General features: G+C 65.5%; 1 protein-coding gene across 3 annotated transcripts; it reads right to left on the bottom strand.

The window, feature by feature from the left end:
• TPCN2 (two pore segment channel 2) lies at positions 1–25,674 on the bottom strand. 3 transcript variants are annotated; one of them, XM_036427665.2, is made up of 25 exons: positions 25,505–25,674; positions 23,079–23,143; positions 22,316–22,392; positions 21,776–21,953; positions 19,070–19,186; positions 15,630–15,736; positions 15,215–15,287; positions 14,139–14,241; positions 13,473–13,538; positions 13,079–13,143; positions 12,551–12,648; positions 11,882–11,963; positions 11,587–11,673; positions 10,383–10,502; positions 10,201–10,260; positions 9,755–9,883; positions 9,014–9,063; positions 7,185–7,284; positions 5,575–5,646; positions 3,538–3,611; positions 2,929–3,007; positions 2,766–2,848; positions 2,217–2,298; positions 1,852–1,934; positions 1–1,259 (listed from the first exon to the last, which is right to left on the bottom strand). In XM_036427665.2, exons 1-25 carry the CDS (start codon positions 25,596–25,598, stop codon positions 1,181–1,183), a joined length of 2,223 nt encoding a protein of 740 aa, XP_036283558.1. In that variant the 5' UTR covers positions 25,599–25,674; the 3' UTR covers positions 1–1,180. The 3 variants fall into 3 exon arrangements, 2 of the variants coding, with proteins under 2 accessions (XP_036283558.1, XP_045433593.1); XM_045577637.1 differs by having other exon boundaries at positions 14,139–14,238; XR_004986226.2 differs by lacking the exons at positions 1–1,259; positions 1,852–1,934; positions 2,217–2,298; positions 9,014–9,063.
• Positions 25,675–25,859: the final 185 nt, after the last annotated feature.

Below are 25,859 nucleotides of genomic sequence, written 5' to 3'. Positions count from 1 at the left end.
CCTAATGTAAACCATCCTCAGTGTTTACAAACTCGAGCACTGGGGTTCGTGACGTCTCAGAAGTTACTTTTTTGGTTAAACTTTCCTCTCATCCCGTTGCCCAGACAGGAGACTGGTGTCCCTTCCCAGGCGGTCAGCACCTGTGCCCTCGTGGCCACTGCCTGGCCCTCAGCAGACATCACTAATCCATCTCAGCAATGCTTTCCTCGGAGATTCGGTCCCCAACAGAGGCCTCCGGGAGCGACCGCCAATCACCGACCGGCAGTTCACAAGGGAACCACTTGCCATCTGGATCTGTGGTGGGTCACACGGCAACATGGCCTTCCCCATTCTGCTCACTCCTCCGGCCCCCTCCTGCCACACCGAGCACACACAGTAGGACCTCTCCAGGCTTCTACACGCCTTTATGCGAATTAGAGGAAGGCGGCCCCTGCCGCGGGTGGACAGCCCCCGGCCACGGGGCACCCTGTGCCGTGCACAGCTCACAGGGCCGGAGGAGCGGGGCGGCCGTATGGCGGGAAAGACGACACCTCGTTCTTTGTAAGACGTAGTGATATTGGCATTCTGACCCGTAAGGAAACACCCAGTCACAGTCATGGAACGCGTACAATAATGCAACAGCCACGGCTCGCTGCATGTGAAACCAGCAGCGTCCACGCCGACGGGCCTGGGAAGCCGCCGGCCGGCCTGTGCGGCCCACGGGGCCTCTCGTCCCTGAAGGCCGCCGGCAGCAAAGGCACCACGGAAACCGCAGGGCCAGGAGGAGGCCCTGCTTCTTGCTCTCAGACCCTCTCAGGGTCCTGTGGAGTCACCCTCTTCCCGCACTGAGACAAGTAAAAGCAGCTCATATAACGCGGCGTGGCACAGCGTGGCACAGCGTGGGGCGGCGTGGCACGGCGTGGCGCGGCGTGGCACAGCGTGGCACAGCGTGGGGCGGCGTGGCACGGCGTGGCGCGGCGTGGCATGGACGCTGCTGCCGCACCGACCGAGCCGCGATGCTGCAGACAGAAGCTGCCGTGTCCGCTCGCAGCGCACGGGGCCTCGGTTCTGTGGGTTCTGTCGCAGCCCCGGTGGGCCGAGTGGCTCTGTCTCTCCTCCGGGCCGCAGCGGCCTCTCCCCGGGACCCGCGCTGGCGCCCAGGCCACATCGCCATCCGCCCAGCCAGGAAGGCACACAGACGTCACCTGCACAGCTGCAGGTGGGGGTGATGCCGCAGCTTCGCCATCAGCTCCTCCTCCGTCGGCTCCTCCAGGACCTCCCTGCGGGATCGGGAGGAGGTGTGCGCGAACAGCGAGCGTGCAGTCCGGGGCCAGCCCTGCGTGGGACAGCCTCACACACGTGCACAGGGGACGTGGGAGGACGGGACCCGGGACCCGGCACATCTGCGGGGCGTTTGTACGGCGCTCTTAAAGGCCCCGGTGGGCTGCTGGGCGGGCGGCACAGAGCACCACTGAGGCAAGGCAGCCAAGGCCCGCGAGGGAGACCGTCACCTCTCTCCACCAGGAGCGGAACCAAGGGGTCCCTGACCACGTCCATCCCCAGAATCACAGGAGCACCCGCAGGATGTTCCCACGAATACGCTCAACGGAGAACAGGACAGAACGGCCGGGCGGCAGGAGCAGCGGAAGCAACGGACCCCAATCCTGGGCCCCGACCCCGACCCCGACCCCGACCCCCAGCCCCGGGAACTTCTTGAAGCTCCCGGCAGCAGGCAGCTCTACACTCGCACCCGACGCCGACCCCTGGTCGAGCTCCGCAAGAGGGAGGCCAGGAGCCGGGGCTGGTGGGGAGTGTCGCTGTCACAGGCCGCCTGCCCAGCACCCCCTGCCTCCCTCCTCGCCACCTGCGCACCTGAACAAGAGGTCCACTGTGGTTATCTCGTCCCCGGAGAGGGACTGCAGGTCGCCTCGGCGGTCCCACTTGTGAAGGAAGTTCTGGGGAGTGGGAGGGTGGAGGGAGGCGAGTGGGTGCCGGCCCTGTGTGAAACCAGCCTCACCTCCCTACCTCCCACCCCCGCCCGGTGTCTACTGCAGGGACACGGGAAGCCCGGGTCCAGGGCCTGCAAGGCCACCAGCTCCTGGGAGCCACATGCCCCCAGGGCCCTGGGGCCTGAGGACACCCTCAGGTCAAATGTCAGGGCTGTTCCCAGACCCTCCCAGCAACGGGGGAGCTGCACGGAGCCGGGGCCGCCCAAACCCCCAGGGACTCTCCTGCACCTCCAGAATCAGAGCCAGAAACAGGTTGATCCAGATGACAGACGACACCAGCCACCACAACACGAAGTAGATCTTGGACCACCTGCGAGGACCAGGAGGAGGCACACGCAGGGCCCGTCGTGAGCACAGCGAGGCCACGGGGGAGGGGGGGGGGGTGGCGCGCGCAGACCCCGCTGCCGGTCGGACCCACGCTTTGGGGACAGCTCTCCCTGGTCCTGTCCGGTAACCCCGCGGCGTCCTCCCGCTTTAGAGATGACCAGAAGCTGAGACAACGAGCTGCCCAAGGCGGCAGGGCCAGCAGGAGGTGGAGCCCTGGCTGGGACCAGGACCAGGACCAGGACCATGCCCGGGGCTGAGCTGTGCTCCAGGCTCCCCCCCAGACGCCCACCAGGCCCCTCAGATGACAACCAGGCACCCAAGGAGCCCCCAGGGCCTGTGCTGCTCCCACACATCCCCAGAGATGCCAAGTGCCACCCAGAGCCCCGGGCGAGGGCACAGGAGGAAGGGCGGGAGCCGGGCGGGAGCCCGGGAGCCGGGCGGGTCACTCACGGGCCCGAGTAGCGCTGATAGGCGTCCAGGAACACCTGCCAGTTGTTCACGACCATCACGTTCCACAGCGTGACCAGGGCAGCCTGCGGGCAGCAGACGGGGCACGGTCCGGGGGCTGCGGGAGGCAGGGGGTGGGGTCCCGGGCGCGGGGGGAGGGACTCACCGCGAAGTCGTCGAAGTTGTTGGCCCAGTAGTCCAGCTGCTCGTAGCTGCCGCAGGGCGCTGAGCCGTTAGGGGCCAGGCTGGGACACAGCGAGGCGGGTCAGGGCGGGTGTAGGACACGCACACCAGGTGTGCCCTACGCCGCCTTAGCCCTGCACAGCTGGAACCCCCCTGGGCCCCCAGAAACAGGCAGAAGAAATGCCCCTGACCTCCAGAGGGTCGGTGAGGGCCGCTGGGAGGCAAGGCCTGTGGCCAGCAGGAAGCTTCTGGAAGCTCCTGGCAGCAGTCAGCTCTGCACTCACACCGCTGCCAGCTCCGGCCTGGGGGCTGGGGGAGTCTGGGGGGAGCCAAGGGGAGCTGAGTGGAGGGGCTCAGAGTCCAGCTGGGGTTGGGAGGGCTGCTCTGAGCAGATATGGAACAGTCAGCACAGGCTCCAGGCCAGGGCCCAGGGGAGGGAGGGCAGGGGACAGGGAAGAAAGAGGAAGAGCAGGAGCCTCGTCTTGGAGAGCCGACCCCCACGCTGCCGAGGCCTCACCCTGTCCTTATGTCTGTCCGGCTCCTCACCCCCCCACCCCCAGCGCTCCTTTGGCGCCTGTAGGCCCCACCTCACCTGTTGTTCCCAGGAGCCACAATGACTCCCTGGAACAGGTTGATGCCAACGATGGCAAAGACGTAGTACACCACCTACGGAGGCAGGGCCCGGTCAGCGGGGCAACCCCCACAGACAGAGCCAGGCGGGCTGTGAAGGTTCCCAGCCGGCCACGGCCCCCAACCATGGGCACTGCTAGCCCCCCACAACACCACAATACTTGTCTCTACTCCCAGACACCCCCTCCGGCCACCACCTGCCCCAGAGGCCCGGGGGGAGCTGGGCCTGGGAGGAGGAGCTGGGCCCGGGGGGAGCTGGGCCGGGAGGACCTGGGCCCGGGGAGGAGCTGGGCCCGGGGGGAGCTTGGCCCGGGGGGAGCAGGGCCCAGGGAGGAGCTGGGCCCGGGGAGGAGCTGGGCCTGGGAGGAGGAGCTGGGCCTGGGGAGGAGCTGGGCCCGGGGGGAGCTGGGCCTGGGAGGAGGAGCTGGGCCCGGGGGGAGCTGGGCCTGGGGGGAGCTGGGCCTGGGAGGAGGAGCTGGGCCCGGGGGGAGCTGGGCCTGGGAGGAGGAGCTGGGCCCGGGGAGGAGCTGGGCCTGGGAGGAGGAGCTGGGCCTGGGGGGGAGCTGGGCCCGGGGGGAGCTGGGCCTGGGAGGAGGAGCTGGGCCCGGGGGGAGCTGGGCCTGGGGGGAGCTGGGCCTGGGAGGAGCTGGGCCCGGGGGGAGCTGGGCCTGGGAGGAGGAGCTGGGCCTGGGGGGAGCTGGGCCGGGAGGACCTGGGCCCTGGGAGGAGCTGGGCCCGGGGGGAGCTGGGCCCAGGGAGGAGCTGGGCCTGGGGGGAGGGGCTGGGCCCGGGGGAAGCTGGGCCCGGGGGGAGCTGGACCCAGGAGGACCTGGGTCCGGGGAGGAGTTGGGCCCGGGGAGGAGCTGGGCCTGGGAGGAGGAGCTGGGCCCGGGGAGGAGCTGGGCCCGGGGGGGAGCTGGGCCCGGGAGGACCTGGGCCCGGGGAGGAGCTGGGCCCGGGGGGAGCTGGGCCCAGGGAGGAGCTGGGCCTGGGAGGAGGAGCTGGGCCCGGGGGAAGCTGGGCCCGGGGGGAGCTGGGCCCAGGAGGACCTGGGTCCGGGGAGGAGCTGGGCCCGGGGAGGAGCTGGGCCTGGGAGGAGGAGCTGGGCCCGGGGAGGAGCTGGGCCTGGGGGGAGCTGGGCCCAGGGAGGAGCTGGGCCCAGGAGGACCTGGGTCCGGGGAGGAGCTGGGCCCGGGGGGAGCTGGCCTGGGAGGAGGAGCTGGGCCCGGGGGGAGCTGGGCCTGGGAGGAGGAGCTGGGCCCGGGGAGGAGCTGGGCCCCGGGGAGGAGCTGGGCCCGGGGAGGAGCTGGGCCCAGGGAGGAGCTGGGCCCGGGGAGGAGCTGGGCCCCGGGAGGGGCGGAGGAGGGGCACGGGGAGTGGGGGAGAGACTGGGCCTGGGAGGAGCTGGGCCTAGGGAAGGAGAAGGCCAGGCCTCTCCAGGACAGAGTCCCACCATGCTTCCCACGGCCACCAGGGGGTGTCTAAGGAGCACCCCCCAGCAGCCTCGGAGAGGGGCTGCTGCCAGAGCCCTGGCCTATCCAGAAGATGCTGGGGGATTGGGGAGGGCTCCACACTCTGGGCTAACCCTGCCCCCCTCCTGTGCCTCAGTTTCCTCCAATGTGCAAATCGGGGTCTGGGGCAGGGCCTGAGCCCAGATCCTATTTCTAGCTTCCTGGAGGGCCTGGGCTCCCTCAGGGCTCCCCCAGGGCTCCCAACCCCAAGTTGTTGTTCAAAATAAAGGACAAAAGGCCGCAGCAGGCTCTGCCTCCTCACTGCCACCGAGTGTGCGGCCCCCGGGCTGGTGCCTGGAGCAGCACCAGGCCCGCCTGCTCACGCCCTGACCCGGCTGGGCCAGCGGGACTGGAAAGTGACGGAAAAGCTGTCTGCACGAAGGGGACGCTCTGGCTTCCCGCTCCCCCTCCCCCCAGCTTGCCCAGCCCACAGCCCCACTCCCACTGCGTGACCACCCCACCCAGGCCCACATGGCGGCCAGACTCACCACCAGGATCCCGCCGAAAGCCCGCATGTTTCTGATCAGGCCCAGGATGGTGCTGGCCACCACGGCCATCAGCTGAGGACAAGGAGAGCAGAACCACTATTCCTCCTGGCCTCACTAGGTGGCGCCAACCCTGCCCATCACCCTCCCTCTGCAAGGGCAGGTGAATTAGCACCAACCCACACACCTGTGCACACCACACACACACACACACGCACACACACACACACACACACACCGTGCACACACCCGTCACCCCTACATGCACTCACACATGCATACACACACCCGTGCACACACCCCACAGCCACCCCTACACACACACACACACACACACACACAGCTGTACACCCTAGCCACCCATAGGCACCCACTCGCCCCCACACATCCAGACACCTTGCCCACCAGCCTTGGGTCTGGGCCCGCATTCAGGCCAGACCATGCTGCCCTCCACCGCTGAGGCCGGGCAGCTCCCCTGGCCTGGACCAAGTCTGGGAAACGGGCCTCGGAGACGCAGCCAGGAACCCTGGCGACAGGGCTGCTCCCCACCCACACAAACCTGCGCCCATTTCCCAGCTGACGCATTAGAATATCAGAGCTGGATGCTGGCAGAGGGAAATCAGTGCCCATGCGCACGTGTGATGACTGTGTGCACATGTGTGCGTATGTGCGCGTGTGCGGGGCTTGTGTGTATATGCATATAGTTGTATTTGTGTATAGGGTAAAGGTGTATGATTGCATGTGTTGTGTGTAATTGTGTTAGTTATGTGCACATGCATTGCTGTGTGTGTGTGTGTCTATACAATTATGCCTGTGATGACGTGTATATAATCATGCCATTGTGTGTGTTTATGTATCTGGTTACATTGTGTGGTTTGTTACATGTGTGTGGTTACATGTGTGAATGTGTGGGCTAGTGTCGTGTGTGTGGTCATGACTTGTGTGGGTATTTGTGTGCTCACAGGCACATGTGACCACATATGCCTGTGTGCCATGCACAGAGACTTCGGGCAGCAGCCCCACCTGCACCCAGGTCCCCGAACTGCCCTCAGGGAGAGCCCCGGTGTGCGAGGAAGGCCCCGGACACACAGGAAGGACTGGTGTCCCCATGGCTCTTCCCCTGAATGTCCCTGGGAAAACAGGCGGAGCAGTAACCTCACTTCCGGGCTGGGCTGGGCTGGGCCCGGCCGCTGACCACCTCTCCCACCCCTCCAGGCTGATGGTACCCCTCCCGGTGGGAGGCTCGGAGCTGCTCACAAGCCCCCTCCTTGCATTCGGAGTCCTGGAAGTGAGCGCTGCGGTCAAGCCTGCCGTGACCAGGAGTCCCCCAAGGAGCCCCCCAGGAGCCCCCCCAGGAGCCCCCCAGAAACCTCAGGCCCTGGAGCAGGTGGTCCCCGCGCTCCGCCTGCCCTCACTGCCAGGGGCCCCAAGAGCTGGGCACGCCCCTGCAACTGGCCGAGAGCCTCACCCAGGCCCCCTCCCCCGGGTGCTGCCAGGCGAGGGGCGGGGGCCCACCCAGGGTCTGGGCCCTCCCTGCCCGGGCCCCCCCTCTCCAGGGCACGAGGGCAGAGTGAGCAGGACGGGGCAGCGAGGGGGGCGGCAGCGCCACGCACCTTCATGCTGGGGATGATGCGCAGGAACCGGAACACGATGAGCATGTTCACCAGGCGCACCATGTCCCACAGCGACAGCAGCCCCCGCATCTCCGGCTTCCTGCGGAGACACGGGCAGACGGGTTGGGAGAGGCCCAGAACACCAGCACCGAGAAGACAGGACACTCGGTTTAAACGGAGAAAGAGAGATGCAGAGAGTGAGGGGAGCAGAGGGAGGGAGGGGAGCAGAAAGGAGGGGGAGCGGACAGAGGGAGGGGGAGCGGACAGAGGGAGGGGGAGCGGAGGGAGGGAAGAGAGCAGAGAGGGAGGGGAGCAGAGGGAGGGAGGGAGCAGAGAGGGAGGGGAGCGGAGGGAGGGAGGGGAGCGGAGGGAGGGAAGAGAGCAGAGAGGGAGGGGAGCAGAGGGAGGGAAGGGAGCAGAGAGGGAGGGGAGCGGAGGGAGGGAAGAGAGCAGAGAGGGAGGGGAGCAGAGAGAGGGAGGGGAGCAGAGGGAGGGAGGGAGCAGAGAGAGGGAGGGGAAACAGAGAGAGGGAGGGGAGCAGAGAGAGGGAGGGGGAGCAGAGAGAGGGAGGGGAGCAGAGAGAGGGAGGGGGAGCAGAGAGAGAGAGGAGGAGCAATGAGAACTTGCCCGGCCTCGGGCTCCAGACAGAAACCCTCACCGAGACGGAGGGCAGAGTGGTCACGAACCTTCCACAGCACTCCCTGCCTGGCGCCCGGCCAGCTAACCCTCCGTCTGACATCGGACACCACTGAGAACCCGGACACCCAGCTCAGGTCCCGCAGAACTGGGAGACTTGGCCCCTGACTCCATCCCATACCCCCAACCCATATTCACACCCTACTGCCGACCCCTCCTAACCATGCAGCCGATTTCCTGACCCCTTGCTTTGACCCTATATCCTGCCCCTGACCTTGACCTATCACCTGACCCTGTCTCCTGATCTGACCCTGTCCCAACTCTACCCTAACCCCTAATCACACATCCTATTCCGGCCCTGCCTCCGACCCCCTCTCCTGACTCCATCTCCACACTGTCTCCTGACCGTCTCCCTTGCCACCAACCGCTGACCTTATCCCTGAGCCTTAACCACATGCCCTAGCCTGACCCACCTCCGGGCCCCGGAGCCAGTCCCATCTCCATCCGACCCTTGGTGTCCCTGGTGGCCTCACCACGCTCTCATTTCTATTTAAATGTAAACCCACTCTCACCGGGATGTCAGGCCTGTAACTTTCAAACATGCACTTCAGACACAAGGAGAGCTGGCCCCCAGGAAGCCCATGTCCCCCTGGGCCCAGCCCCTCAGCCTCCAAGGGACAGCGCCCACCCAGCGGACTTCCGAGATCAACCCTGCCCAGCGGCTGCCACGGAGCTGACCCTGAACAGCCAGCCATCATCCCTCTGTGTGACCGGAGCCGGGGGCCTGGGGCTCAAACAGCAGCGAGAGAGCGGCGCGCCCAGGCCCGTCGCCATAGGGAGAGGCAGCCTTTGCCCAGCCCCGGGCACAGGCCTGCCAGGCCAGAGGAGGGCTGCAGCCCAACGCTAGTGCCCACGTCACCCAGCCCTGACCTGGGGCCTCTCTGCTCCGGCCCAGCACCCCAGGGCCACACCCCCGTCCGCCGGTGCCGGGGCTGGGCCACCGCATTAAAGGGCACCCACAGCCTCCTGCCGCCGTCCTGACGGGTCAGCACGAGCGAGGCCCCCGGGGCGCGGGACCGGAGCCCCTGTCCTAACAACCGGGCGCCTCGCCCTCCGTCCTAGCCGGACGGGGCCACCCTTCCCGGTGCTGGCCGGGCGGTTGCTGTAGCGCCCTCGGTTCTCCAGTCACATACCAGCCTGGGTGTGGGAATCGGTACACAGCCAGAGTTGAGATCTCCAGAACCTTTAATCACAAAAGAAAAGACAGCATCGCTACAGCCAGCTCACCGGCGGCTCTCGGGGGACCTCGCAGCCCAGCCAGGCCGCCCCACGGGCCTTCGGGGAGGACAGACCTGGGACCTGTCCCCGTGGGCTCGGTCCACGTGCTGGGACTTCCTGAGGCGGAGAAAGACAGACACCGTGGCCTCCGGAGCGGGCGCCCTCGGGAGGGCGGCCGGGGAGAAGCCACGTGGTCAGAGACGGGCTGGATGAACCCCCACTGTCTCGGGGGGCCCACGGCTCTCAGCAGTCACAGGAGCACGAGTCGCACTGACGTCGCTGTGACCCACGGGCGACCCCCACCCCTGGGGGCTCTGGGGAAAAGTGTCCGGAGCCTGAGACCTCCCCCTCCGCCGCCCACACCGTCTCACTGTGCTGAGTGGCATCGGAGGCTGTGCCTGGGGCGGGGTAACCAGGGAGAAGGGGTCTGTGGGGTCCATCTGGGCCTCCCCAGGAGAGGCGGCCTGACCCCCCCACGCTCAGACACTGCAGACCCTCCTCGGCCCCATCCGACGCCCACCCAGCGTCTTGCTGGGGAATCAGCCCCACGGTCCCTGGAGGCAGGAGCCCAGGACCGTGGCCCTCGGGCCCCCAGCGCAGAGCCGCTGTGCGCGCCCACCGCCCACTGCCCACCCGGGAGGCGCCGGCGGACTCACCAGCAGGATGACGGTGAGGAGGCCGTCGAACACGTTGCTGGGGTAGGACAGGTAGCCGGGCAGCCCCAGCGCGAACACCTTGAGCAGCACCTCCGCCAGGTAGTACAGGATAAAGACGCAGTTGAGGATCTGAAAGGCCGCGTGCCTGGCGTTCAGTCCCAGCTCTGCCTCCCCGACCTCCCCCTGGCCGTCCGGTCTCCAGCCCCCGCCGCCCCCGCCGCCCCCCGGGTCACTTTCTCTCGGACCCTCCCTCGGCCGCTGCCCCGCTAGGCTGACCTCCCTGCACCTGGCTCCCGGCCTGTACCAGCCTCGGCCAGCCTCCCCCCACGGCCTGCTACCCCCAACTCTGAGGATCCCCCGACGCCAGTCCCTCGGAACTGGAATGGCCCTCCGCCAGCGGACCCGGAGGCCCCGCCGGGGCGGACAGCGAGCGGCTCAGAGCTCACCCCCAGCACGAAGTCATCCCGGTCTTGGGGCAGGATGCCTGCGTCTTGCACCAGGAACACCTGCAAGGCCAAGGTGGGCCGTCACGGGAGAGGGGACGGGGAGGGGAGGGAGAGTGGGAGGGAGGGAGGAGGGCCAGGACGAGACCCCTCCCGGGGCCACTGGGGGGCACACCGGTGCTCACACAAATGGACACGAGGTTCGCCAGGACGAAGAAGTTCCCCAGGTAGTCGAAGTAGGGGTGGCCGAACAGGAACTGGGCGCTCCGCAGGAACGGGGACTGGTACTCAGGCGGCGGTGGGTGCTGCAGGGGACACGTGCTCAGAAACGGGGCCGTGCCCATTCTCCTGGGACCCGGCGGCCCTCTACCTGACCTCTGCCCGTCTACCCAGCCCCTGGGCTTCCTCACAAACCCAGGTGCGGCCCCTCACCCGGGGACGCCATCGCAGAGGCAGGGTGCCCTGGGCGGCACCTGGCCCCGTGAGGAAGCCTCTCAGTGTTTGCCACGACGTGGAAAGCGTTACGTGCAAAAGCCCAGGTAAGTCCTACGCTGGTAACTACCAGAGCGTGGCGCAGAGCCAGCAACGGGTGGGAAGTGACGGAGGGCCACTGGCAGGAAGCGGACAGGAAGCACTGTGTGTTCCCATAGGCGGGCGGCCGCCACTCTGGAGAGATTTAACGCAGGAGGCCAGTGGGCGGCCCTAACCCCACAGGGCTGGGTCCTCCTAAGAGGTCAGGGCACAGACACACAGAGGGAGCATGTGGGGGCCCAGGGGAAGACGGCCATTACACACCCAGGAGAGAGGCCTTGGGAGGAGCCAGCCCGGACCCCTGGGTCTGGACTCCGCCTCCAGGACGGGGCGGTACGGCCTGCGGGAGCCACCGCGGTGGCACTCGTCACGGCCGCGGCACAGAGCTGTGCGGAGCCCGGCCAGCAGGTGTCAGATTCCCCGCCGCCTGCTGCCCGCACCCCCTTCCCGAAGGGCCCCTCCCGGACCCTTCAGGGAACCTCAGCATCTCCAGGAAACCCACTAAAAACGCGTGCGGGGGGCCGTCTGGACACGGTGCTGAGCGGGCCGCCACGGCCCCTGCGGGGGGGGGGCTTCAAGCCCCGGTCAGGACCGAAGACCACGGCTTTCGCCAAGCTCGGAGCCCCCTCGGAAGGAGCCGGGGAAGAGGCTGTTTGTCACAGAGACAGAGAAAGCCCTTTGGGAGGTTCCTCGCTGGCTTTCTGAGGCCAACCCTCTCTGTCCCATTTACCGTCCTAGGGGCCAGAACCAGGGACAGGGAGGCCAGTCCTGGCGCCGGTCACCGAGTTACCCGGGTGGTCAAGCCCCTGACTCTCTCTGCAAACGTCCCCCTAACCCTGGGAGCCCTGGCCCAGTTACCTCCTTCGTCAGACTTTTGTCAAACTCACTGAACAGCTTCTGAAACTCGTCAGCCGACAGCAGGCCATCGCTACGGGCACGCACCTGCTGCAGAGCAGGGAGGCACAGGTCGGCGGGCGAGCCGGGCCAAGGCCAGAGCCTGAGGGTGAGCCCCCACCATCCCAGGCTGGTCCGGCCCCCGCTGCTCTGAGAGGACGCCGTCCTGACCAGGGGCTGCTGGCCCCCAGCACCACTGGGGGGAGCACGGCTGGGGAGGGCAGGAGGCTGGGGGGGGGGGGGGTGATGGGGCTGGTACCTCCATGACGGCCTGCTTGTGGGTGCTGCTGGCCTGGACTTTCTGAAGCACGTGCAGGAGGTCCTGGGCCCTCACCCCAACTCTGTGGGGAAAAGACACCCACACCCAGTGAGCTCACTAGCTCAGCCCCCCGGCGCCCGATCTCTGGCCTGAACCACACAGCCCTGGGCGAGAGCAAGGCCTCCAGAGGAGGAGCGACCGCGGGCCACACAGCCATCACAGCCACCGCAGCCATCGCAGCCACCGCAGCCACCGCAGCCACCGCCGCCATCACAGCCATCACAGCCATCACAGCCACCGCAGCCACCGCAGCCACCGCAGCCACCGCAGCCACCGCCGCCATCACAGCCATCACAGCCATCACAGCCATCCGCTAACATCCCAAGACGCTGCCAGGCCCTCCCCGGGAAGGTGGGAAGCGGGGTGCTGCCGAGCAGCCTCCAGCCAGGGCGCAGTGGGGACATGACCCCGGTCCCGCTGTGCCCAATACCCAGCTTGGGGCCCAGGTGTGTGGGAAGGGAAGGGCGGGTGGGTGAGCAGGCGAGCGGGCGGCAGAGGCGGGAGCACTGAAGTCCGCAGGGAGCCCGCGGAGTGGTGCTTAGCTCCAGCCCTAGCGAGCACCCCGGCCCCACAGCGGCAGCCCCGCTTCTCCAGGGAGCCCACGCTCACCCCTGAGGGCCGCCTTCTCCCTTGGCCATCCAGGACAGGACCTCGTAGGCAGCCCGGGTCCCCAGCCGCTTCCGGAACAGTGAGGCCTGGATAGATTTCTGCAAGGAGGGTGCCTCTGAGGGGCCGGCCCAGCCCAGCCCAGCCAAGCCCAGCAGGACAGCACAGCCCTGAGCCCGCAGCCCCTGAGGGCCTCCCCGGTCGGGACAGGCACAGACTCCGAGGACATTTCTGCAGAAGGAGCTGAGGGCTGCGCCAGTCCCTAAGGCATGTGTTTCCTCCGTGCAGCTGGGGTCCTGGCTCTCCCACACAGAGGCCCAGAGTCCGTTGCCCTGGGCGCTGTAATCTTTTGTGGCTTCCCTCAGAGGAACAGGAGGCGGCACAGCTCCAGCTCATCCACAAGAGGGAGCCAGAGGGCAGTGCAGAGACCACTGTGGACACTACCCCCATGGGGACCTAGCCAAGCCCCCCCCCCCCCCCCACACACACACACACACAAAGCTGCTTGGCCTGGGCCGCAGTCTCGCTCACCAGCAGGTAGCCCCGGAACTGATTGTAGATGATGGCCGTCAGCAGGTTCATCAGAAACAAGCTTCCTTCAAGAAGAAAGCGCCTCGGTCAGCGAGGAGCAGTCGCTGTGGGGGCCCAGGGGCGGTGCCCAGAGGTGCAGAGGGTCCCTCGGCACAGCAACCCCAGGGGTGCCAGCAGAAAGGGCCCGGACGATCGCAGAGCAGGAAGTGGGCCTGGGCATGTCACTCGCAGTCCTCATCTGGACAGCACATGTGCCACCCGGCCTGCCCAGCGCGGTCTCCGTGGTCACAGACTGCAGGCAGGGCAGGGCCCCCCTGAGGTGAAGGGTCGGGCAGCACACCTCCCCCCGAGCGTCACAGGGGACAGAACCTCCTCCTACAGGGGACAGACTCACCGATCAGCGTGAAAACTATGAAGAAGATGGCAAAGGCCCGGTTCTTGGAATACGCAGGAATCATGACTGAGAAAGAAATCAGGAAAACCGGTCACGGGGAGCTCACTGCCCTCAGGGATGCCCACCCCTAGGCTGAGCTGACGCCTGCTCCTGCGACCATCCCCACAGGCCGGGAGCCCCGCCCTCCCTCGGTGACAGCCTCCCGTCCTGCCCACCCCTGGCCCGCGCGGGCACAGGCCCCATCGGCGACCCAAAGGGGACACCATGGCCGGGGACAGCCCGTGGCCTCACACACACAACGGCTGAGCCGCAGCCCACAGCTGGGGACATGGAGGGGCCCAGAGGCCAGCGGGGGACCCCGGAACACTGCACATAAAGCACAGCGTTTAGCTTCTCAGAGGAGTCGGGAGAGGAGGAGAAAGAGGAGATGGGGAGCAGTTACAAAAGGAGGGAGCGAGAAAGTACAATAAAAAGGGAAGGAAAAGGTAGAAAAAGGAAAATGAGAAAGGAAGGGAGGGCGGAAGGGGAGAATCCAGGTCACCCTGCTTCCCCGCCGCCTGCTGAGCTGGAGGCCTTGGTCACCCCGGCTCTCGGCTCCGCAGGAACCAAGCCTCCCCGCCTTGCCCACCGGCCGGCCCACACCCGCCCGGCCCGCGGCTCACGCACTGTCAGGGTTGTTGGCCGTGGTCAGCAGCACCAGGAGCGAGGTCAGGGACTCCGCCAGGTTGCGGAAGTAGATCAGCCTCTCCCTGTCCTGCCCATCGTCCTGCTGAGAGCAGAGGGGGCAGCCTGAGGAGCCACGCGGGCCTGCTCCCGGCCCACGACCAAGCATCCACCCACGGCCAAACCCTCCTACCCACGACCAAGCATCCGCTCTCCTCAGCCCAGGCCCCTCCGTGAAATCAGCAACCCTCTGTGCCCAACCGTCCTGGGCTCTGCAGGAGAGCAGTGAGGGCGGCCACTGCACGGCCCCTGGGGCCTGAGTGTGCCAGCTGGTCCCACCCAGACACACACACACACACACACACACACACACACACCCCGAGGGGGAGGGGGAGCACAGGCCTGTCTCCCTTGTAGGCAGCTCAGCACCAACCCCAAACACTGCCACAGGCTAGTGAGGACCAGCCCTGGCCGTGCACTGGCCACATTCCCCTGACAGAAATGCAGGACAGCTCTGGCCCTGAGGCGGACAGTGGCCTGGCCAGGAAGGGAGGACAGACACACGGGACCACAGGTGTGCGGGGGTAGGGGCAAGCTGGGTGACGGGGGACAGGCACAAGCTGCTGGGGGGCGGAAGCAGCACAGGCAGGAACGAAGGGGACCAGGCAAAGCCCATGGCTGGACAAGAGGGACATGGTGAGAGGTGCCTGCTGGACTAACGGACAGGTGCTGTGAGAGGGGCCATCCCGCTGACCCCCAGTGCCAACCTGAGGGGCCTGCCCAGGAGGGTGCAGGAAAGCCCAGTCAGTGCTGGGGAGGGGAGGGGAGGGGAGGGGAGAGAAGGGAAGAGGCGGCCAGGCAGGGGCACAGCTACCGGAGCCCAGGAGGCCCGGGCAGGGGAGCAGTGGGACTCCTCTAAGCGCGGTCATCTGAAGCAAGACAGCGGACTGTGGGCGGGCACCACTGCCCTGCCCGAGAGGTGGGCAGGCAGTCCTCTTCTCGGGCCAGCGGAGTGCCCCGGAGACAGACTCGCAGAGGCCCGCCCCTCCACCAAACCGATAGAGCGCCGAGGCCGGTACCTTCTCGCCGGTGAAGAGCAGCATGCCGAGCATGGTGAAGACGCACAGGTGCAGCGCCAGCAGCAGCACCACGCTGGAAGGACGGGCGCGGGCTCAGCCCCGGGCAGGGGCCCGCATGCCCGATGGGGTGGGGGTGCAGGGACCCAGCCACCCAGGGAGCTCCCGCAGCCAGCCCCAGGGCTGGTCCCTCCGCTGCCCCACAGCCTGCCACATGCCCAGCGGGGCCCTGCCCTAACCAGGCCTCCTTCCTCTTTGGCAGGGATGACCCACCACCCAGGGGCATGTCCCAGGAGCCCAAGGACAGCAGGGGCCGGAGGTGAGGGTCAGCCTCGGGAGCCACAAGGGGAGCCCCGGATGCCGACCGCAGGGCAGGGAGCAGGAGGGCCCGCCCTGCCTGCGAGCCCGGCACACCCACCTGGCCATTTCCGGCAGCGACCACCGGATGCACTTGAGCATCTTCTTCATCATGGAGGAGTTCTGCAGCAGGAAGAAGGGCCGCAGCAGCCGGCGCAGCCGCAGGGGCTGGAAGAGAGCGGGACACTGAACGCCCGGCCAGGCTTTCCAGTGCCACCCACACCCCGCACCTGCCATGGGAGGTGGGCAAACCCGAGACCCTCCCGGCCACACGCCAAAGCTGCTTCCGGCCCGGCGCCTGGTCACAGCCTGACCTAGCCCAGGCGCCCTGGCTGTGCCAGCGCGCCCAGCCCTGCAGACACGTGGTGCCCCTTCCTGAGGGCCAGCACCTGGCTCTGGCCGGGGCCGTCCCGCCCACAAGGAGCTCTGGTCTGGTGACCTTCACCTTATGCACTGGACTCCCAAGGTCTACCTCTAATGCAGGCTCTCAGCCCAAATCACGTCCCACCGAGTGACCTGTCTTAGAAACGGAAGCCTGGCCTTGTCACCTTCCTGCCCAGGCGTCCAGGGCTGCCTGGGCCCTCCAGCCCAGCCCACTGCCCCTCACCAGCCCACTGGCACGGCCCTCAGCCCGTCTGCTCAGCCAGCGGGCTGTCCCTGTCCCTCCCCGCCTCCCGGCGGAGGAGCCACCTCCTCAGTGCTGCTCTGGGTCCCTCTCCTTGGCACCGAGATCCCACTCCATAACCGGTGTTTCCTGGGACTGCCAGTCTCTCCCCCGAGGACCAGGGCCCGCAGCACTGGCGCACAGTAGGCTCTCCGCCTGGCAAGGATGCCCTGCACCTTCTTGCCCCGCACAGCACCTCGAAGGCCAAGGAACCCGCAGTTCACGGGCACCCGCGCCCCCACACCCTGCCCACGGCCCACTGCATAGGAGTTCCCATCCAGGCCCAGAACAGTCCTTCAGCTTCCCTCCAGGCGCTGCCGGCACCTACACACACACACACACACACACACACACACACACACAAACACGGTCTCTGACCCTTGGCTGTGGTCAGACACAGACCAGAGTGCGGTTTCGTCCAGACAGCAACCCAGTCCCGAGGGCTTCCCAAGCTGAGGCCACCTCAGGGCAGGGAGAGCCGAGCTCACGGAGGTGGGAGGCACCGCCTGAGCCTGCAGCCCGGGTCCATCCTGAGGCTTTGGGAGGAGCCCCCAACGAGGCTACAGACTCAGACTGGTCTCCTGTGAGAGGCAGCCACGCTGAGCCGTGACCATGGCCCCTCGGTGACCTTCAGCCCACATGCACCGGCCCCACCCGGCCTCAAGTTGGGGGAGGAACGGGGAGGTCAGGTAGACATGGAAGTGAGACCGGCTCAAGCAGGTCAGAGGCCCCAAGGCCTCCCCGAGGGCCCCGATGCTGACCAGCCGGCCGGCCCCGGAGACAAACCTCGGGCCTGGTTTGCAGGCGGACCTGGGGGTTGGGCCAGCGCCAACCAGAGGTCAGGCCCTAAGAGACGGCCCCGAGGGAAAGCTCTGCCGGGGGGAGGGGAGGGGGTCACTGTGCTGAGAAAGGGTCACTCGCCTCCTGGTGGTGGCCAGCGCCGGGGGGGTGGGAAAGGACACAGTATCATTGACCGGGGACAAGGACGGCTGCGGAGGACACGTGTGGGGAGGAGGGAACGCACCCCAGGTTCCCCAGGAGAGGCTCTCCCGACAGGATGACAGTCGTGGGTGTCCCCGAGCCCCTCAACACCCCGCTCCGATCTCCATGTGGCCCCCCGTGGGCGGGAGACTGCCCGGCCCTTCCCCTGCCGGGCGCTGCTCTGCCCACGCTGGACAGACGGGCCTCACCCAGGACCATCCAAGCCTCAGGCCAACCTGCTTCCAACCAGGGCAGAGCTCACAGCTCTCGCCAGCCCTGCCTCGGACCCTCGCCCAAAGCAGGCAGCCTGTGGGAGGGCCCTGGGCCCCAGGCAGGCTCAGGAACTCAGGGCGAAAGAGATTGCAACACCTCCGCTCCCTGGCCCAAACTCGGGGCCTGCAGGCTGGGAATGTCTGCTCTGAAGGGCGTGCTTCCACCAGGGGCACACCACGACTCTGGGTGAAAGGGGCTGGTGCCAGCGGGGTGAGTGGTCCATCTCCCAGGACAGACTGGGGGGCTGCCATCCAGTTACCAGAGGCAGGACCATGGAGCACTGAGGCCCCTCAAGAGCGAATGTGATAACCAGCCCAGACCAGCTGGGAGCACGTGGGTGGGCGCAGGAGGAAGTTACAGATTCCTGTTAGGACCGGCGACCAGCAGCACAGACGTCTGTGTGACTTAGCCAATCTTCCTCCCAACGGCATACGAGGACTGGTGGTGGGGAGGGTCACCATTCACGCTGAGGTGACAGAATTCAAGTGGCCGATATGACGGACGCAATGACTGCGCCCGGAAATGGGGCCAGTGGAGGCTTCTGGGGGTCAGGGGGGCCTCTTCCTTTGTGGAAGGAGGGCAGCACCCTATAAGGGAAAATCGTGGGCTGTGGGTGCTCCCACAGGGAAGTGGGAGGTGGCGTGTGGGTGCTGGGACCCAACGCTGGCATTTCTCCTCCATCAACTGCTCCCCACTCTGTCCTGCCAGAGGGGGCACTGGAGGGAGCCAGGAGGCAGGAGGGACATGGGACCTTTCTGTCCAGCTGTTGTCCCTACAACGCCCGAGGCTGCCAGCCCCTCCCCTGCTTTCAGTGCTCCCAGAACCAACCTCATCTAGTCTCTGGGCGGCACCAGCACCTGCTGTGCAGGGTGCCCTCCCCAGAGGTCAGAGGGCAGGTCCCAGCTCTGAGAGCCCGGGGTGCGGAGGAGGGGTGATTCCTGCAGTTCTGAGTTCCACGGGCCTCCTTTTTGCTCTTTCGGTTCCTCCGCCCCGGCTTCAGTCCCTGAGAAACTCCCTCCTTAACCACCTGGTGGGCCTCTGGCATGTGTGCCCCACCAGCCCTGATGGGCACACTGCCCCACCAACCGGCTCTCCCAGCTCCGTCCCTCCAACCGCAGGGCAGCGCTCCTGGGTGTTCCGAGGGGAAGCGAAGAGGCTGCAATCAGACGTCAGGGCCGTCTGCCCCCATGTCGGGGTCACAGAGCTCTGGGCGTGTGGCTGGGGCGAGGCCCTGGGGTGGTGCTTCACGGGGGACCCACCCAGTCAAGGAAGCAGCTTAAAGGAGGGGAGCAGGAATCGGGGCCCTGGACCATGCTCCCAGGTCCTCGCGCCTTCTCCGGGCCTCAGGGTCACCACCAGGTGGGAACAGGCTCCCTGGGCAGTGGGTGACTCATGGCCATGCAGGGAGGGCCATGCAGGGCAGGCAGAGCTGGGAGCGGGGAGCTGGGAGCAGGGAGCCGGGAGCCGGGAACTGGGTCGGTGGGTGGGATGACTGCAGGACGCCAGCTGTTCACCTGAGCAGCTACACTGAGCAGCCTGCCCAGAGCTCCCCACTGCCGCCCCAGAGCCACCTCACCACCTACCTCCTGGCAGACGAGACTCAGCGACACCATCCAGTCCACGAAAGACACGACCAGCACCACAAGGTAGGCCACCAGCCACAGGCTCTTCCGGAACTGGGGCCACCCAACCAGGTAGCTCTGCAAGAGACAGTGGGTGAGCGGGCAGGTGGGTGGGCATCCGGGCAGACGGCCCTGCAGCCAGTCGAGGCTGCCAGTGCACATGGCAAGCAGCATGGTCTCTACCTGACGAGGGGAGCAGGAAGCAGAGCTCCCTCCCAGCCCCCAGGGACCTCAGGCAGCTGAGGACCTTGAGCTTGGCACTCAACAGCTCTGGAGCCAGTTTCCTCATCGATAATTCAGTCCCTGCCCTAACTGGTGTGGCTCAGTGGTTAGAGCATCGGCCTGTGGACTGAAAGGTCCCAGGTTCGATTCTGGTCAAGGGCATGGTTGCACACCCAGGTAAGGGATGTGCAGGAGGCAGCTGGTAGATGTTTCTCTCTCATCTATGTTTCTAACTCTCTATCCCTCTCCCTTCCTCTCTGTAAAAAATCAGTAAGATATATTAAAAAATAATAATAATAATAATTCGGTCCCTGCCAGCTCTGCCCATCGGTTGGGGCTAAAATAGAATATTGGGAATAGAGCTATAAGAAATATCAATCATGCTCTGTTAACCCTGATTGTCTCGTTCTAACTAAAGAGTGGGCATTCTAACCTGGCTTGGAGTGTACGCGCCCTGGGACCTGAGAGTCAACCTTGGACCTGGCAGTAGACCTTAGAGTGAGATCCATTCTCACTCAAGAAGTGCCTATTGCCGAAACCGGTGTGGCTCAGTGGATAGAGCATCAGCCTGCGGACTGAAAGGTCCCTGGTTCGATTCCGGTCAAGGGCATGTACCTTGGGGTTGTGAGCATATCCCCAGTAGGAAGTATGCAGGAGGCAGCTGATTGATGACTCTCTCTCATCGATGTTTCTAACTCTCTGTCCCTCTCTTCCTCTCTGTAAAAAATCAATAAAATATATTAAGAAGAAAAAAAAAGAACTGCCTATTATTATGGAAAGATTAACAACCCAGATGCCCAAACAATAGAGGCCCACCCAACCTGCTTCGCCCACTTCCCATGCCTGTAATACCCATTTTGCCTACCCATCCATATTCCTTTTGCCTACTTCCTTATCCTACCCAACTTAAGCAGCTGGCTTATTGGGGGTTGACGTGGGGGTTGGGCGGGGGGAGAGAGCAGATTTCTGTGGATGACCTGCTGCCAGCATTACTGGAATGAACGCTCATACATGATTCAGCCCTGTCTCTGCTGAATTGGCTGAAGTAGTGGCAGGCAGCCCAGACCCATTGTTGTCCAGTGTCACATCCAACCACGTGTTTAGTCTGTGCGACAAAATGCCACGGCACAGAACTTGTCAGAAAAGACTAGCAAACAGCACCCAACTGCCATTCCCCACCATCACCGGCCTTCAGGACTCAGGGCTTGCAGACACCCCAGGAACTCTCTGTCACCTTTAGAGATTCCCCCAACTTCCAGATCATTCAAGAAATGCTAATGAGTACTTCTCGCCAGTTTCAGTTCCAGTTTAAAAACCCCCAAGACCTCCTAACCACAAAATGAGCTAAAAAGAAGAAATAAGAAACTGCCCGGGGCCCCCAGTCACACCAGCACCCACGCCTCTCTTGGTCAGCGTCCCAGGCTGACCCGCCCTTGCCCGTCAGGCAAAGGCACCGTGTGACCGGAGCCCACAGGCAGGGAGCAGCCCACACCGTGGGCCAGGCGGAAGCGCCGAATCCTCCTCTGAGAGCCCAGGCCCTCCTTGCTTTAAGGCTCAAGGCTCTAACCCAATCAGAAGCTCAAGTGAGCAGGGCAGGGCCAGCCCCGGCTCTGCATGGACTCAGGTCTCAGAGTGGAGAATCAGACGCTAGGAGGCGGCTGCTACATAACAGACCCTTTTCCACCCTCCCCACCTCCTCCCCTGAGCTTCTCTACTCTTGGAAGAGAGGGAAGGGAAAGAGGGAGGGAGGGAGGGAGGGAGGGAGGGAGGTTGGTTGGGATCTACCCTCAGGCCAGACCCTGGCCACGCCCACAGGTCGGGCAGGGCTGCAGCCCTTGATGGCTCCACCTGGACTGTTTTACTCCCAGAGCCACACAGCCTCTGCTTCAAGGCCCAGAGTTTTCCAAGAAACTGAGGCCTCTGTTGAGCGGGTCAAAGTGCACAGGCAGCAGATTTGGCGGGTAGCTCTGGGGGCGTTAAAAATAAATCAGAGCCACCGAAACCGGTTTGGCTCAGCGGTAGAGCGTCGATCTGCGGACTGAAAGGTCCCAGGTTCGATTCCCGTCAGGGGCATGTGCGTTGGTTGCGGGCACATCCCCGGTGGGGGGTGTGCAAGGGGCAGCTGGTCGATGTTTCTCTCTCATCGACGTTTCTAGCTCTCTGTCTCCCTTCCTCTCTGTAAAAAAATCAATAAAATATATTTTAAAAAGAAATAAGTCAGAGCCCTGGCCCGGTGAAATGTCCTGTACACCGAAAGGCTGCGCGTTCGATCCCTGGTTGGGAGGTGGGCACAGGAAGCAGCCGATGGATGGACACACCAATGACTCTCTCTCAAATCAATTTAAAAAAAAAAAAAACCATCACTGGGTGAGAACTGAGAATAAAAAGAACAGGTAAGCCGGAGAACAGCTGGCGGCGGGGAAGGGGCAGGGCCCGGCTCCGCACCTTCACGGAGAGGTCGGTGGCGAAGCCCAGCAGGCAGAGCACCTCGATGCTCTCCGTCAGGCCGCAGGGCGGGTTCCAGGGCTTGGAGCGGTAGCGGACGTCCGAGGTGCGGGTGAACGAGGAAGGGGTCTCAATAAAAGCCAAAAACAGGACCAAGAAAATGATGAAGCCCAAAATCCTGGAGCGGGAACAACAACAACAAAGATTAAAACGTGAGAACCAGCCACACGCCGGGCGAAAAACCAGAGGGGCAGGCAGAACACCCAGAGGGCAGCAGGGCAGACGCCAGGGTCCCCAGCAGAACCACGGCCTCTGCTCTGGCTACACGTGTGCTCGGATAACCCAATGGGGTTGAAACAATCAGCAGGGCTGACCGGAGTGTTCGCCCTCCTGCCTACCGTCCACTCCTCTCCAGCCAGGAGGGCAGAGGACATCCTCCCCACCGGGCGCGGGACAGGGGCCCGCCCGCCTGGACCCTGAGACAGCCCCCGCCCAAGCCAGGCTTCGAGAACCCCGAACCCCACTCATGTGCATCCTCACCACTGGAAAGCGTCCGAGTAATACCACCGGTAGAGCCACATCGACCTGGCGTCCATGCGGTGGTTAATGGAGCGATACTGGAAGTGAGGTCACAGAGGGGCGCGTCAGTGAGGGTCCCCCCAGTCTCAGTGCCACACAACACAGCGGGCCCAGGGTGGGGGGACAGGGTGTGAATCGCAGGGTGAGCTTCAACTCAGCCGGCGGGCAAGATGCCCCACCGTGACCCAGCAAAGCCACATGGTGCCAGGCTGCGAGATGTGCCCGGCAGACAGGGCACATCCCAAGAGGCAGGGCCCCGGCCAGGCAGGGACACTCGTGTCCTGAATGCACAGCTGGGCCCATGTGTGTGCGAGGACCACACCCCGCCCCCACATCAGCTGTCACCCCCGGAAGCCTGCAGCCCAGTTCCACAGATAGGGCACTGCCCACTTCCATGGTCTATTTCCCTGTCCGGCCTGTGTGTCATTTGCACATGGAAGGCTGCAAATGGTCTTGCCATCTCTGGGCGTCTTCCACAGGATCTGGGACAAGGCGGCAGACAACAGGTCTGCAGAAGGCGGCAAACCAACCCAGCGAATGACTGGGGACTCGGAATAAGAAACCCCGGCGCCCACTTTGAGGGTTACGTGGACCACACAATCTACCAACTCCTGCTTTGACCCCAAGACAGCGAGGAGCCAAGGGCCGCGGGGGCACCCATCGCCCAATCCCCACAGCCCCCGGGGAAGCCCAGGCCCAGCCGCCGGGAGCGGGCGCCGCCCACCTGGATCGCGTCTTCAATGAAGATCACCGCCTGCTCGAAGCACAGGTCCCGCCGGGCCTCGGCGCCTGGAGCGGAGAGGAACAGGCTGGGCGGGGAGGGGTCCCAGGATGCTCACCCCGCGGCACGGCGGGCTTCCTCCAGGCTCCGGGTCAAGGTGCCTTCACCTGCCGTGCCCACGCGCTGCCCGGTGCGTGGCAGGGCCCGGACAGGGACACTGGCTTTTCACCAGGTGCCAGGCGCTCCGGTTCCTGCCCCGTGACCAAACCCCTGGGGAAGAAATGGAGTCTGGGCCTGGAGAGATGGACGGAGACGGCTTCTGAGATAACAGACAAGCGTGGTCGGCCAGGCTCGCGCCAGGCCCGTGGCTCGGGTGCAGCTGACGGGCTCAGGCCCGGGCAGGCCATTACAGGCCGAGAGCATGGGGCACCCCGGAGCCATCCGACGCTCGCCCAACCCGATCGCATCGCCGGCTTTCGGTTGCGGCTTTGTAAAATTCTGGGTGTGGCCACCTTAGCTCACCGGGCCTTCCGCCCTCCCTCCCTCCCTCCCTCGGGGAATCAAACCTTTTAATTCTTATTTTTTTTTTTTTTTATATATATATATTTTACTGATTTTTTACAGAGAGGAAGGGAGAGAGCTAGAGAGCTAGAAACGTCGATGAGAGATAACATCGACCAGCTGCCTCTTGCACACCCCCTACGGGGATGTGCCCGCAACCAAGGTACATGCCCTTGACCGGAATCGAACCCGGGACCCTTCAGTCCGCAGACCAACGCTCTACCACTGAGCCAAACCGGTCTCGGCCAAACCTTTTAATTCTTAAAAAGCCCCTTTTATAGCATCACAAGTCCTTGTCCCCCGACCTTTTCACACCCAGGAAGAGCAAGGAGACGAGAAAGCCACTATCCTCCCCCTGTGGCCCTGGCCCACGAGGTGGGGCTCAGTTAGAAGGACCGACCGTGGGGTTCACTGGGGTCAGTGGGACACCCAACGGCAAAGGGCCCCCCCCACCCCTGCTGGTAGGAGAATCCGGCTTTGGGACATGCACCCCCGACCGAGCACAAGGCCCCATGCAGAAGCTGGGCAGAGACCGAAGGAGCCGTTCTCAGCCCCCGCTGCCCCCGGGTCCCCAGAGCCAGCAGGTAGCCTGGCAGGGAGATCCTGGGCATTCTCAGAGGCCCTCGCTGAGGCCACAGCGCCGGGACAAAGAGCATTTCCCCCATCCCCACTGTCATCGGGGACCTGCGCTGTCACCGTGCGCCTCCGCACCAGCTCCCAGGCTGCCCGGGCCCTGTGCTGTGGGCATTCGTGGGTCTCCCCAGACCTCCAGGCACCAGGTCCATGCCCCCTGAGTGCCTCCACGTGCCCCTGTCCCCGGCCCTTCAAGGCCTGGCACGGGCTGGATGGAGAACTTTCCGGGACAGTCTCTGAGGTGGGCGGTCAAGCGACCACCTGAGAGCCTCTAGTTTTCTCATCGCGCCCGTCAAGATCAGCCAGCCAGCGCTGTGCCATGGGCAGGTTCACCTTGCAGACCCCTCCCGGACAGAGGAGAGTGGGCCAGGAGAGGGACGGCGGCTCAGGAAGGAGCACCCCGCCTGGTGCTAGCAGCAGCAGCAGCATGAGATCCCCGGGCTGTGACCTTGGACAGGTCCCACCGCCGCTCTGGGCCTCAATGTCCTCCTCTGTCACGTGAGGCTGAGCCCTGGGGGGGTGGACTCCGCCCTCCCAGCCCTCCTCCCTTCTGGGGATTCAGCAATCTCTCCGTGGGGTAAACAGGAAGGCCAGGAGGGAGGGAGAGCCAGGGCAAGGGGAGGAAGCAGCCCAGGTTGGGAGAGGCCTGCCCCAACCCCCAAACTGAAGGGGACCAGCCCCGGGGAGCCTCGTAGGACGCAGAATGAGAAGGTGGAGCCAGAGGAATCCCACCTGGGCCACTTCCTCGCTGGGTGATGACCTTGGGTAGGGAAATGCGCTCCCCCTCTCCCCTGTATGCCTCAGTTTCCCCAATAAAGATCAGGCGGAAATGGATCTGCTGCCTCCTAGGAGTCACCACGGCGACCCACGAGAAGGACGCGGTCCGGGTGCACCTGGCACCCCGCGGGGGCTGCAGGGGGCTGGGCTGGCGGCGCGGGGGCTGCACGGGGCTCGCGTGGCGCTCCCCGCCCGGCAGGTCCCGGGCAGGCACGACCCCGCGGGCAGCGCCTCCCCGTCGCCGGCGTCCCCAACCCCGCGCCCGGGCCAGGGGCGCCCCGCCTCCCGGAAGACGGCCGGCCCCGCGCCCCGCGCTGCCCGGGCGCGCTCGGACCCCGGCGGCCGGGCGGGGCGCGCCCGCAGTGACAGCCGCGACCCGGCGCCGGCCGACCGCGGGGCCCCCCACGCGGCACCCCCCGCGGGACCCGGTCCCGGCCCCGGCCCCCGCCGTCGCTCACCAGGGCCGACTTGGACGCAATCGGGCGAGCCGACCGGGCAGTCGAGCCCATTGCTGCCGCGGGCCCGGCTCAGGAGGGGCTCCGACTCCGCCATGGGGGCTCCGCGCCGCCGCCGGGACCCTCGCAGACGCTCCGAAGGAGAGCGCCGGGCTCCACCGCGCAGGCGCAGAGCCCCCGCCCCGGAGTTCGAGAAAAGTGAACAGCACTGTGACGTAGGGGATCCCTCCGCTGGCAGCCAATGGGAGCGGAGTTCTTGAGTGTGGAGGCGGGGCTTCCAGGGAGAGTGGGGCTCAGCTTCCCGGCACCCGGGAGGGGCCCTGAGGACCCTCCCAGGCCCTGAAGGAATGCGTTCTTT

The sequence above is a fragment of the Pipistrellus kuhlii genome, unplaced genomic scaffold (genome assembly GCF_014108245.1).
Source record: "Pipistrellus kuhlii isolate mPipKuh1 unplaced genomic scaffold, mPipKuh1.p scaffold_m20_p_9, whole genome shotgun sequence".
NCBI classification, from domain to species: domain Eukaryota; kingdom Metazoa; phylum Chordata; class Mammalia; order Chiroptera; family Vespertilionidae; genus Pipistrellus; species Pipistrellus kuhlii.
This window is presented reverse-complemented; position numbering and strand designations above follow the sequence as displayed.